Here is a 13,734-nt window from a genome sequence, read left to right on the forward strand (position 1 = left end):
TTCAGAAATAAACTAACTGACAGGTACCAATGCAGAGCACTTATAGTCTATTGGCCTGTCATTTGAGCAGCTTGAAAATGATAAACCTCCATCACTCAACTCCATTTTACTGATTCACTCAACCCTACCTTATCATATAGTAAGGAAAACAATTACTAATTTTCACATATTTCGGTGATGATGGGGGGGGGGGAGCTACCTGGATAATCCACCAATCACTTAGCTTATCCCACATCAAAGCTTCAAATGTATTGTTGTGTTTCAGCCTTGTGTCAGTGTAGTTATGTTAACATACTTTTGTACCATCTCAAAGACTGGAAGAATGTGGATTAGTATGGCCCTGATAAAGTGTCCAACATTATTGAGGATTTGGAATTCTAACCTGACATTGAACTGACTAATATAATTACACCAAGATTTAGGCCAATTTAGTCTTAGCTAATGCTTCCAGATGTGTTAAAAACTACAGTTTGAATAATTGGAAATAACAAAGAATTTCAGTCATGGAAAGGGATTTTTTTCTTGCATTTGTTTTTGCAGATGTTAAACAGTTTGAAAATTGGAAGTCCTATTGATGTATCAAAAAATAACATGGATTGCAGACAAATCAGACTTAAAATCTAATCTCCTCCCTGGGAATTCAAACATACTGTATACCTATTATAAGTGTTCTCTGCTTTAGAACATATTACTTATTGGTACTGGAAGCAAAGCCAATTTCCAAAACTTGAGTTCATATTTGTTAAATTCCAGAATGAGACAATAGATATATGTTTTAATGTTTATTGACTGCAATTTTTAAGCTTAGTTGTAACCCCAGCTGTATCTATAATTATAAAAATAAAGTCTTCTTCAAGTTACGCTTGACTTTTTATTTAGATTATACAGTATAGATGTCGTCATGTAGTTTTCTTTGCAGCTCAGCTGTAGTTTGCCATTGCCTTATTCTAGAATGTATTTTTTTTTCCAGTTCCAAGCCTAGTGTGTGTCCTTTATGTTTTTCAAATTCTCCCAAGTACGGTACTATATTAGTTGCTTAGTTTCCAAGCTACATACTATGGGGTATCGCATGCTATATGGTGCCTAATAAAACATTTTATTCTGTATAATTGAATAGTTTCATACCTCTGTAAAAAAAGGTACTAGTATATCACAACAACATGATGACAGCAGCAAAACCTATTTGGTAGGTTAGATTGTAGTACTTTTGTATCAGGTTTGAATCCACTTCTAAGTTATATCAAAGTGTAGAAGAAATAAAACAATATTTTTAAATATTCATATCAAGTTTACAAAAGGGAACATTCTGATTCAGCCATAGTATATTTACTTACTGGAATCTGAAAGTTGTACTTTGGGAGAATGAGATGTCACTATAATTAGAAGTTAGCCAATAAGTAAAAACTTGCTTATTAATCTTCAGGGTAATACAACATGCTCTGAGTTACCTTTGATAAAGTGTATATGTCATGATTTATATTGAAAAGACCGTATTTTATTTAATTATATTATAATGTCAACTATAAGATAATTCAGGCATGTAATAGGTATTAAAAATTTTAAAAATGAGAAATTAAATTTGAGTACTGATAATTTCAGAAATAATAGTTTTTATCTTCTTTTTTTTAAAATAGACATTTGAAAATAACTCTACCAAACAGTACTGCAAAATTGCCGCTACCATGGCAACAAAGTATCTTGGTAAGAATGAATTAGTGATTTTAAAAGATGCATTACATTTTTAATCAATGCACTGTGTTTTCTGATTTTTAATCTGGGCAATTATGACAAGATTTACAGCTCATGAGAATTTTTAAAAAACTTTAATAAAATGCAGATGAAAGATTTGTGTTCCAGTAGTGGGTGCTTTTATATATCTGTATGTCTCTTAATTAGAAAGATAATCATCAGTTACAAATGTTGTCTCCACTGTCAGTCGGAAAAAGGCAGAATTGCCATTGGCCATTCTACAATACAATACAATCCTATTACTTAGTTCTTCAGGTTAATCCTTCAAATTTTTATCTTTGAACAAAGTTTATTTTCTTGGATTTCTCATTAAAATAAAGTGGCTTTCATTCTTGATTTAATCTTGAGAAATTATACTTTGAGAAAAAGAAAGTGAGAAGGGGCTAGAAAGCTTGAAGGAGAGAAGAGGATAGGATAGGGGAAGCTTCAGTATGGCAAGGCTGAGAGACAGAAGGGGATAGGATAGAGGAGGCTTCTATGGGGGAAGGCTGAGGGAGAGAAGGGGAGAGGAGAGGATGATCCTAACCACTCAATAATTTTCAAGTTGTAAGCATGGATTTATCAAGCCGGATCACATAATTTCATAGCAGAACATGTGTACCATTCAGCTAGTGTACCATATGCAGAAAGCTTCGGAACTTCGTCCATTTCTGCACAATTTCAAGATTGTGTGCCAACTCTATCAATACTTGAAGTTAACATCTACCTTTAGTTGGTACAATCAAAGGTGTTGTTTACATTCTTCCTAGTTTATGGTGAGTGTGATTTATGACAATCTGAAGAAAGAAAAAGAAAAATGTTTGCAGAAGTTAAAGATTTTCATTTAAAGTAATATTGTTTAAGTAATGTATTTTTATTTAAAAATGGAATTTTTATCATCTGAAATATATTTATATATTTGAATAAGTATATGAAAGCCATCTATTGATGTGCATCTATCTGTATAGAATTTATCTACGCTAAGACAGAACAATGACCATTGATAAATGGTTGAAAAAGTAAAGGATTTATTTCTTCTTGAATTTTTGCAGAAAATGCTCAAGAATATAGATAAAAAAAGTTCCATGGGATATCTCTGTGTCATGCAAAAATCTAGAAGGTAAGAAAAACTCTCATACCATATATAATTAATATAAATAACTAGTGTTGGGTGAACCGAACTTGCATAGTTCGGGTCCGTGCAGAACTTTGCGGTGTTTGGCATACCGAACCCGGACTTTTTAAAAGTCTGTGTTCAGGTTTGGCGTTCGCTTGAACACCGCGGTGGGCACCTGTCAGACAAAACCTTCATGCAGCGGCGCGGCGAGGTGGCGGGCGAGGTGGCGGGGATTTTAAACCTCACGGAGAGGTTTGAATTTTTTTTAAAAAAAATTAAAGAATGGGCGATGGCCGGGAGGGGTGTGTGTCAGGCTCCTGGCCATCGCCTGTTTGATGGAGCCTGACCCCCCCCCCCCTGCACATACACGTGTGTTTGTTTGCTTCCTTAAAACAAGAAAACAAAATCCCCACGCTACAATATTTTCACCAAGACCTTCTCTCCGCCCAGCTCCCCCCGGAAGCCTTAAGTCTCCTTTATGTCCCTTTTCCCTTTATTCGTTTTTTTCATTTTCATCCTTCGGTTCTGAAACCAGATCTTAACCTGCCTCTCCGTGAGGTTTAAAATCCCCGCCACCTCGCAGCGCCTTTCTCAGGTGAGGTACATGTTAAAGAGGAATTCCTTTTCCAGTTCCAGAGTCTGGAATTTGGTGTAAGGGCAATGCTTTTCCCTGGTGGAGCGAGCGTGGATCCAGCCAAGCTGCTGCTGCAACTGCTGCTCTTTTTCTTCCTTGAGGACACTGAGCGGGCTGAGTCCAGAGGCCGGCTTGGCTGGGCTGAGGCCGGCGTTGCTGGCTGGGGAGGCGAGAGCGGGCGTGGTCAGCCCGTCAGTTGCCTTTCCATCCACCTCTGCCAAAAAGGAGCTGTCACCCGTGTAGTCAGCCCCACGGGAACGGCCCACAGAGGAGGAGAAAATATCAATCCGTGGGGCCGGGGAACCGGAGGCCCAGGACGGAGCGGAGGCAGTCGAAGCAAAGGCCCAGTGCTCAAGTGACGCAGAGCCAGCACGCTCCGGCTTGCCCATCCCGTAGAGGTGTCCAGTGGGAGGCAAAGCACTGGCAGTGTGCGTGTGTCAGGCTCCATCAAATGGGCGATGGCCAGGAGCTGCCGAAAATCCCTGCCCCTAGTTCTCTTTCATTTCGGCAGCTCCTGGCCATCACCCATTTGATGGAGTCTGACACACACCCTTCCAGCGCTTCGCCTCCCACTGGGCAAGAGGGCTTGGGAGGCAGGTTCTGCCGCAAGAACTTATGAGCTGTGGTGGCGAGTGCAATTTAGCTTTCTAGCTCGTAGCTCATCACTGCCTTCCCCCCCAGCGCTTCACCTCCTGCCGGGCCAGAGGTGTGCGAACTTACCCGAACTCCAATGTCAAATTCGTTCGAACCCGCCGAACCCGAACTTCAACGGGTTCGCCCAACGCTATGAATAACTATATATATATATATATATATATATATATATATATATATATATATATATATATATATGACGGTCTTGGTATATTCGGGTTTCTTCCCGTGTAGGATCTGGAAATTTCTGGCGACGTTTCGACGAGGTCCCACCCATCATGCCTAATCTACAACCATTAACTAATCAGCATCCCTCAGCTACATCAACGACCCCAGATGTTACCCCACTGACTCACCAGGAAGTTTCTACACAGCAGGCAGTTGCTGAGCCATCAAACCACACCCAGTCACCAGTATTTATAGAAGGAAGGCAGCTCAGGTCTCGCAGTGTTCGCCCTAGAACAAGGACAGAAACACCAGCCTGAAGATGACGAGTGGGACCTCGTCAAAACGTCGCCAGAAATTTCCAAATCCTACACGGGAACAAACCTGAATATACCAAGACCGTCATACCTGTACCCGTGAAAATCTACGAAAACACACACACACACACACACACACACATATATATATAATCACATGTTTTTGCTGAATTTGAAAATTAAGGGAGATTAGGATAAATCTATTTTGGCGTCATCAGCTAGCCATACCCTCACTGGGACTTGAACTTGCAACTTTTGCCTTTAAGGCAGAGAATTAACCTGCCTTAAAGGCAAAAGTTAACCTACAGTATCCAATCCCTTCAGCTCTGTTCCAGGGAAGGGTTATATGCTTTTTGTGTTGAATCACCCTGGTATATTGAAGGAACATCACAGCTCCTTTTCTGCCTCTCGACCCAACCCAGGGCCATTTATATATATACTGTATATATATGTATATCTGCTTTTACCATGTATTTATATTTCTTGAATAATGAAATTGTAAAGCACTTAGCTAAAAAATAGAGTATAGTAATTAATTTCTCTTTTCATCCAAATAACTATTAATTCTTCCTATTTTACTTGAGCGTCACAAATATTCATCAGTTATCTATAATGTGCATTTTTTTGACAGCAAGAAATCATTTAGGTTGATGTTCTTATTGAAACTGAACCAACTGATTTGGGCAGGGTGATAATTCTTTAGAAAACACACACAGCCAGTTAGTCCTGTTCTACGTGTTTCATTAAATTCTACCTCAACTTTTCAGGGCCTTAATTCCATTTCCAAAAAAACAATTTGCAACAAGCATGAGGAAAATAAATAGGCATCTACAAATTTTTTAATAAAGAATATTAATATCTCTAAGTTTATGTGATAACTTACTGATGAATGCAAATGTTAATGATACTGAGTACCGTATATACTCGAGTATAAGTCGGGTTTTTTCAGCCCAAAAATGGGCTGAAAAACCCGACCTCGACTTATACTCGGGTGACTGACGGGTCACCACAAGAGGGCGCAAGCGGCTTAGGGAAAGACAGCCGTCTTTCAGCTTGAAAGAAGCGGCAACTGCCCGTTTAAGAAGGGAGAATCCACCCACTAGCCAAATGGCTTTTTTCCTGTTTAGCGCTCGAACGCTGCGGTAACAGTAAAAAAGCCGTTTGGCTAGGGGATGGATTCTCCCTTCTTAACCGGGCAGCTGCAGCTTCTTTCTGTTTAGCGTAGCGTTCGAGCGCTAAACAGAAAGAAACGGCAACTGCCCGCTTAAGAAGGGAGAATCCACCCACTAGCCAAACGACTTTTTTCCTGTTTAGCGCTCGAACGCTGCGGTAACAGTAAAAAAGACGTTTGGCTAGTGGGTGGATTCTCCCTTCTTAACCGGGCAGTTGCCGTTTCTTTCTGTTTAGCGCTCGAACGCTACGCTAAACAGAAAGAAGCTGCAGCTGCCCGGTTAAGAAGGGAGAATCCATCCCCTAGCCAAACGGCTTTTTTACTGTTACCGCAGCGTTCGAGCGCTAAACAGGAAAAAAGCCGTTTGGCTAGGGGGTGGAATCTCCCTTCTTAACCGGGCAGTTGCTGCTTCTTTCAAGCTGAAAGACGGCTGTCTTTCCCTCAGCCGCTTCCTGGAGACCACTAAGGATAGCGCTCTGGGAGAGGGGGCAACTGCCCGGTTAAGAAGCAAGAATCCAACCCCTAGCGAAACGGCTTTTTTCTTGTTTAGCGCGGCGTTCGAGTGGTTGGCTCTTGCGTGCAAGCAAAGGAACCTGCCAACCACTCGAACGCCGCGCTAAACAGGAAAAAAGCCATTTGGCTAGGGGGTGGATTTTTCTTTCTTAACCGGGCAGTTGCCCCCTCTCCCAGAGCGCTATCCTTAGCGGTCTCCAGGAAGTGGCTGAGAGAAAGGTGGTGGTCTGCCTTTCCTTCAGCTCGAAAGAGGCGGCAATTTCCCCGCCTTCCTCCAGCCGCTTAACCGAGCGCTTCAGGAAGGTGCCGCCTCTTTTCGTTGTAGGAAAGGAAATCGCGACCTGACGGTGATGGGGGTTCCAAGCAGGCAGCAATCACCAAAAAAAGGTGATTATATCCACGGAGGCACCTCCCCCGCCCGCCCTGGGATTCCTTGCTGCAATCCCAGCTTCTCAGCTTTTTAAAAAAATGACCGTTTGGGATTGCAGCAATGGATTTTTCCAATAGAAAATTACCGGAGTGGCCGATGGAGGGAGGTTGTCCTCTGAAATGGCCAGGGCAAGGGGCGGATGGGAGCGTGTGGTCCTAGCCAGCTATCCATTTGCCGGGACTTCACTTTCTGCCTGCCCCGCACCAAGGCTCCTGCCAGGTGAAAAACGTTTGCCAGACTGCATGATCCCCCTCGTCTCAGTGGGAAGGGGCTGGCTGGGTGGAAAAGCAGTGAGCCATTCCCTCCCGATATTCCCTTCCCTCACTCACTCGCCTTTATTTTGCTGACTTGACTGCCTTTTCATTCTATTCCCACGACCAACTCCGCGGGCGCCCGCCCCCTTCGCCCACACTTCCCTCCCGGTGCCTCTTGGGAGTTGTAGTCTTTTCGAGGAGGCGGGCTCAGCCGCTCTGCCCAAAGAGACACTACGGCTCCCAGAAGGCTAAAGGGAGCGTGACGTAAACTGTGGATGCAGCCGAAAGAGACACCGGCAGGCGTTCTGTCAATGGGTATTTCCGTGGTGAGAAGGGGGGAGGGGGATGCCAGGCTGAGTTGTTTTTCTAGAATGAAAAGCACCGGTGCTCAAGCCTTCCAGGAAAATTACGGTAGTTCTCTGCATCTTTCATTTGGAGACTTAGCCCTGCTTTGTGCTCTGCACCTGAGCAGGGGTGCCCCCCTCCTCTGTCTTAAAGTCCCAGTCTTATACAGTTGGCATTTTACTCATTGCCAGTGTCAAGGCATTTTAAGGGTTATTTATGCATTTTATGCTATATGCTGTTGTATTGTTGTTACATTTTATATTGCTTTTTAGTTGTTGTGATTGTTGTGAGCTACCCAGAGTCCTGTTGGAGTTGGGTGGCAAGGAAAGAGGGAGGGAGAGAGGGAAGTAAGGAAGGAGTTAGGAAAGAAGGAAGACAGAAAGAAAGAAAAAAAAGATGGTAGAAAGGAAGAGAGACAAAGAAAGATGGTAGGAAGGAAAAAAGACAAAAAAGGAAAGGGAGGGAGGGAAGGGACTGAAGAAGGAAAGAAAAAGGAAAGAAGATAGGCAGACAGAAAAAGAAAGGGGGGGAAGAAGGAAGAAAGGAAGGAAGGAGAGACAGACAGACAGACAGAAAGAAAGAAAGACCTATGACCACAATTGAGCCCAAAATTGTGGTTGTTAAACAAAAGCGTTGTTCAGTGAGAATCACCACATTTTACTCAATCCATGGCATTTCCTAGCTCTAACAATGATGTGCAAGCTAGGGAAGTACTGGTACATCTGAAGGTACCATATGTGTAATGTTCTAGTTATGGTTAAATGTGTGGCAGAAAGTGGACTCTGGGTTTGTTTTTCCTATTACAGTAAGTGAGGTTGAATGTACCGTATACAGTATACCGGTAATTTTACAAGAGCTCCCTCCCTCTCTCTCTCTCTCTGTAAATATACCGTACATATACAGTTTATATAGTAAACAATGTATGGTATATTTTTGTGTGCCTGTGTGTAATATGTATGTATACATATGGCATATATACATAGAATTAAATACGGTAGTATATTTTGGATGTTCAGTAATAGTAAATAGAGAGGGAAATTGTATCTCTTTGAGGCAAGGAGAGGCCAAATATCATAACCCTAACCCAAACCAGCAGGAGCAGTGGGGGCTTGAGGTAAGTACAGTACTTGCAATTTTTTTGCCTATACTGCCTTGGGGTACATATACCTTTTTACCCTCTTTTAAACTTACAGAGCTAGTTTACTGGTTTTCTTTGAAATAAATATTCTAAAACATTTACTCTACTGATGCCTCAATTGATGTAATTTTATTGGTTTCCATTTTAATAAGTTACCAGTAGCCGCTGCATTTTCCATCCTCGACTTATACACGGGTCAATAAATTTACCCCAATTTTGTGGCAAAAGTAGGGGCCTCGACTTATAGTCGGAGCGACTTATACTCGAGTATATACGGTAATATATTTTATAGTCGAATAAGGGATAACAAGAGGAAGGAGATCCTTTATTCTCTTTGCACTTGTAGGGACTATGAAAATAGTATTTTGCTTGTAGATATAATTTGTGGGCTTTGATAAAAATAAAACCAATACTGAAAGCAATGCTTCTAATTCTAGCCATTTTAGGACTTCTTCCTATGTACTCTAAAGAGTTATTATCTTGTACAACTAATAAAATAATGTCCATATATGGCACATAACACATCTTTAAAAAACAACAACTAAGGAACACATTTGGCATGCTAGTGTCAGCAGTCTAAAAAGCAGTTAAAAAGAAAGGAACAAAAGAAAGATGACTGTCCAGTCATAAATTTAATAATTGCATCATTGTGTTACGTCATAAATGAAAATTTTGTAACTGCTTTTGGAGTTCTCTAGAAATTGAGTTTGTTGATATGCCATGCTTATTGGCCTGAAAACAAATTCACTATTTTTATCAGAATGTAGAGGTCCCATATTTGGAAAAATATAATGAAGATCATGCTAAAAGTAATTTGGATGTAGAAGCAACCACCTGGACCTGGGGATTGTCGATGTCTCCTAGTTGGAAGAGGAATTATCAGAAGTTTTGAAGTAGGTTGTGATTTGTACACTTCTGAAAAAACTATTCTTGAATTCAGGAGTTGGAAGTAACAACTGTCAGGTGTCCAGCCTCCCTTTGAGATAAAATTGTTGAGACAGTGATGACAGAAAAAATGGATTATCTGGGCCTTTTTCATTTGAGTTTCTTTCCTGGGCATAGGACAATAATAGCATTAGTCACTTTTCATGATGATATTAGTCAAGAACTGGATAGATGTAGTGAACTTTTCCTCATACTTTTGAATTTCTGCGTGGCTTTAATATCATCATCTATGGTATCTTACTGTACTTATGGGACTGTGGGTCCTGTACTGGTTGTTGATTGGTTTCCAACTACAATTTACATTCCTTAAATTGACTTAAAAAACCCTTCACAGCTGAGCTTTGAAATAGATGCAGGATTACCTGCTGTAACCAGAATTGTCTTGTCATGCTAGATCTTGGCTTGAATTCTGCCCTGTGAGTTTTACCTATGAGTTTGACCTTACAAATTTGGCATGTTTCCATGGAAACTATGTTCATTTTTGGCATGCTTCTGAGAAAAAAGGGGGGTGGGAATTGATTGTATGCCTTCTAATAACTCTACTGCATACCGGGTGTCTGTAGTTGATACTCTACTGCGGTATATCTCTGTCTAAAATCACATATTTAATGTTGATATTTATTCTACCGCTTTATCCAAACTGTAGTTTTTCATTAACATCCAAATTCAGCTGGGAAGGAGGCTGTTATCATATTACTATTTTACATACCTATGGGCATCCACAGCTAACTAGTTTGCCAAAATAAAGAAACCTTTATAACACAATCTCTTCCCTTCCTGTATCATAACATTGCTTGCAAATATATAACAGACAGAATTGCATCAAGATGTCACAACACATATTTTGTCAATTACACCGCCACACCCTATCTTTGCATATGCGTTGTGCATAATCATGTCCTTGTTTTCAAAGTGGGACTCTCGGATGGCAAAATTGGTGAAATGGCAGATTTAAGTTCTGATGAAAAGTTGGAAAAGCCTATTATCCTGTAAGCTGTTAACTTTGTTTGTTTGTTTTTAGGAGATACTCTTCATCTTTACATGATGCCATGAAGCTCGTTGAAGTCCAGTCATCATTTTATTCTTAAAAGGTTAGAGAACAGGTATGAAAAAACCATGGGAAATAATTGGCATTCTATAGTTTGTTTATCCAAAATACAAGGCATACAAGAATAAAGCAGGGGTCTCCAAATTTGACAGCTTTTAAGTCTTGTGGACTTCAATTCCAAGAATTCCTCAGCCAGCCATACCAGCTGTGAAGTTTTCTGGGAGTTGAAGTCCATGAATCTTAAAGTAGTCAGGTTTAGAGACCCCTGGGATAAAGTATAAGTAAATAAAATATTGAGTTTAGATGAAAATAGATGCAGTTCCAAACATGCGCACAATGTATTTCTTTTGTTTTATGCGCTGCAATTTTAATCTGGACATAAGTAGTGTGGTATTTAACCTTTTCCCCAATTAAATTCAGGATAATCTGTTTAGACCCTTTATACTGCACATTTCCACTATTCATATTTAATCTGCATGTCAGCTACTTAAAAAGACTGTATGTATTTGGGCTGCAAGCATGAACATTTTATTTATTTATTTATTTTATCCAAAAATGATGAAGGTTACAGAGGATGTTCTCGTAGTAAAATATATCAATGAAAGGGTAGAAGAAAAGATATAGGAATAGGAGAGAGAGATATAGAGAATTATAGGAGAGGCATTAGGACGGGACAGATTGTAAGGGTTTTACAGTCTCACAGAATTGTGTTAGCAATTGTCTAGCATGGAGATTCACAAAAGGTTTGTATTTGTATTCTGTTCTGATGAGGTATCAAATAATGTTTGTTATATCCAGAGATATGGGGGCCATCAACATGCAGATGGCACTCTGATTTTTCTTTTCCTTTCATATTTGAATCATCAAACCACTAGTGGTCTCAGTTCTGGCTTTATGTGAATGAAGAGGAACAAATTAAAGCTTATTATGATAAGGCACTTGCCAGATATAAAGGGAATAGGTTTATACTACCTTTAAAGCAGCAATTTGCATTTTAGTAATGCTTTCTATCAGTTTCATCTTTTGTCAAGTGTGGGTGGCGGCAGGGGGAGGGCGTTTAGAGAGAAATCAGATTTTACCTTAGTTATCTATATTTTAATCCAAAGGTCTCAAATTCAGACTGTTGCAAAGGTCACCTCATAATAACCCCATGAAGACTATTTATTAACCTAAGGTTTGAAGCATTGAAATATGTTAATGCAGTGGCACAGAGGTTTTTACTAAGTGGGAAGTGAAAAACAAATATCACAATGCACTCTTAAATGTATTAGTTATTTTTTTTTATTATAAAACAGAAGCTTATGAAACATCTAAACAATCATTTCATTCAGGCTTAATTGCTGGATAGGGGTTTTTTTTTCATCAAAATGCAATAATTGGCTTTATTACTGGATCGGAATCTATTTAAAAAATATTTTTATTGAATATAAATATTAAAAACAACATTTAGAACATTAAAATACAAACATTAGACAATACAGTACAAACAAAACATTAAGATGTACAAACACATATAACAACTTTTGTAATACTTTTTATGGTAAATTGCATTGATGTCGTATTTCCAAATATATACAGGCATGTTAAACTGTATTTCTTTATAGTTTTTATCTGTCAATTTATTTAACTGGTAATCAATGCTATATGTTATTATATAAAATATTTTTGTTCATTATATATGCTTACTTATACATTCATTAATTAAGTGGCTTATTTTCCTCTACACTTATAATTATAATTCAGTTACTGTTGGTAAATCCACAGTAACTGAATTTAAACATGCCTGGGATAAACATATATCCATCCTAAGATAAAATACAGGAGATAGTATAAGGGCAGACTAGATGGACCACGAGGTCTTTTTCTGCCGTCAATCTTCTATGTTTTCATAACTATATACATTTATACATCCTCTTTTCCCTCTGTTTTCTTTCTTTCTATCCATTTGTAGAACATATTCCAGACCTCGAAGTACTCCGAGTCTTCTTTTTTGATTTAACTCAAATGTTAATTTATCTAGCTTTGCACATTCTAGTATTTTCCTGATAATAACCTTGTCTTTTGGTACGTCACCCTGCTTACTGGATTGGAATCTAATATGTTTTCATGATCATATCTACAGTAATCTAAAAAAACCCTAATCAATAGGAGCTGCTCAAATTATTTTTATTTCCACCGCTCTTCTTTTTCTCATTGCTTTTCTTTCTCATTATTACTTGGTTTGCCTAGTAGAAATACATTACTAACTTATTGTTTTTCATATGCTTTGCATGGGAGACAAATCTTGACAACTAAACACCCAACTCCTTCCCCTCCTTTTCTCCATTGGACAGCCATATTTTCCAAGCTCATACTAGCAGAGCAAACACTATCTTTATACAGTACAACCAGTGTTCAGAGAGATCAGGGCCACCAAAATAGATTTATCTGCAACAGAGCTGGCAGGAAAACAATATTGGATGCTGATGGTAGCAATGTCAGTACAAAACAATATTTCAAGGATTTTTCTGCCAGTATAGATAGTAGTTGAGGGGGAAATGAATTTTAATATTTTGCTTATGAAATAAGATAAACAGTGTCCAATTTTCTTTCATACCATACAGATTGATCATTGGCTTAGATTTTGCTATACTTTAATATTTGAATGCCTGTCCCACCCAGTTCCTGGAGGATAAAGCCTGTTTCAGTTCATTTTAAAAACTCATTGTCACTGCTGTTGTTTGACAAGTTACAAATGGTTTGGATTTTTATCATGAATCGGATGAACCCGCAAAGCAGTTCTCTGACTCAGCGTAAGCGAATGGCTCTTGGCATTGTCATTCTTCTTCTGGTTGATGTCATATGGGTTGCTTCTTCCGAACTCACATCGGTAAGTATTATGCTATAATGCAACAATATTGTAATATTAGGTTTTTTTTTTAACCTAAGTGAAACTAGTAGTATTTAGGACAACATGGAATACCACCCATCTCATTGTTTGCTAAACTAATTAGGTTAAAAATGTTTGCTAAACTAATTATTCAAAATTATAAATGGTATACAGTGGTATAATTGTTATATTGTAAATTGTTTTTAAACTGTTTTTAGAGGTTTTAGTACTATTATTGATGTTTTATATTTTTGCTGTGAGCTGCCTAGAGTCCTTAGGATGTTGGGCAGCATAGAAATTGAATGAATGAATGAAAGAATTTAAATAAAAATTCTGTAGGATTTTAGAACTAGTTTTAGATTATTCAGTCATGTGAATAAGTGGTCATTCAGTCATTTCTATAAGC

At 39.0% G+C, this 13,734-nt stretch overlaps 1 protein-coding gene across 11 annotated transcripts in view; it reads left to right on the plus strand.

The window, feature by feature from the left end:
- The window catches only part of SLC35F5 (solute carrier family 35 member F5), a 43,525-nt gene that overhangs the window by 5,243 nt on the left and 24,548 nt on the right, over positions 1 to 13,734 (plus strand). For 4 of the 11 annotated variants that reach the window (XM_070731045.1, XM_070731094.1, XM_070731053.1 and 1 more), the window contains exons 2-5: positions 1,635 to 1,701; positions 2,781 to 2,848; positions 10,433 to 10,514; positions 13,063 to 13,328. In XM_070731045.1, coding sequence (XP_070587146.1) covers positions 13,104 to 13,328 — 225 coding nt within the window. In that variant the 5' untranslated portion in view covers positions 1,635 to 1,701; positions 2,781 to 2,848; positions 10,433 to 10,514; positions 13,063 to 13,103. Of the gene's footprint in view, positions 1 to 1,634; positions 1,702 to 2,780; positions 2,849 to 9,226; positions 9,360 to 10,432; positions 10,515 to 13,062; positions 13,329 to 13,734 lie in introns of all 11 variants that reach the window. The other 7 variants (XM_070731070.1, XM_070731077.1, XM_070731117.1 and 4 more) reach the window with 3 other exon arrangements.

This window comes from Erythrolamprus reginae, chromosome 1, assembly GCF_031021105.1.
Source record: "Erythrolamprus reginae isolate rEryReg1 chromosome 1, rEryReg1.hap1, whole genome shotgun sequence".
In the NCBI taxonomy this organism is placed as follows: Eukaryota; Metazoa; Chordata; class Lepidosauria; order Squamata; family Dipsadidae; genus Erythrolamprus; species Erythrolamprus reginae.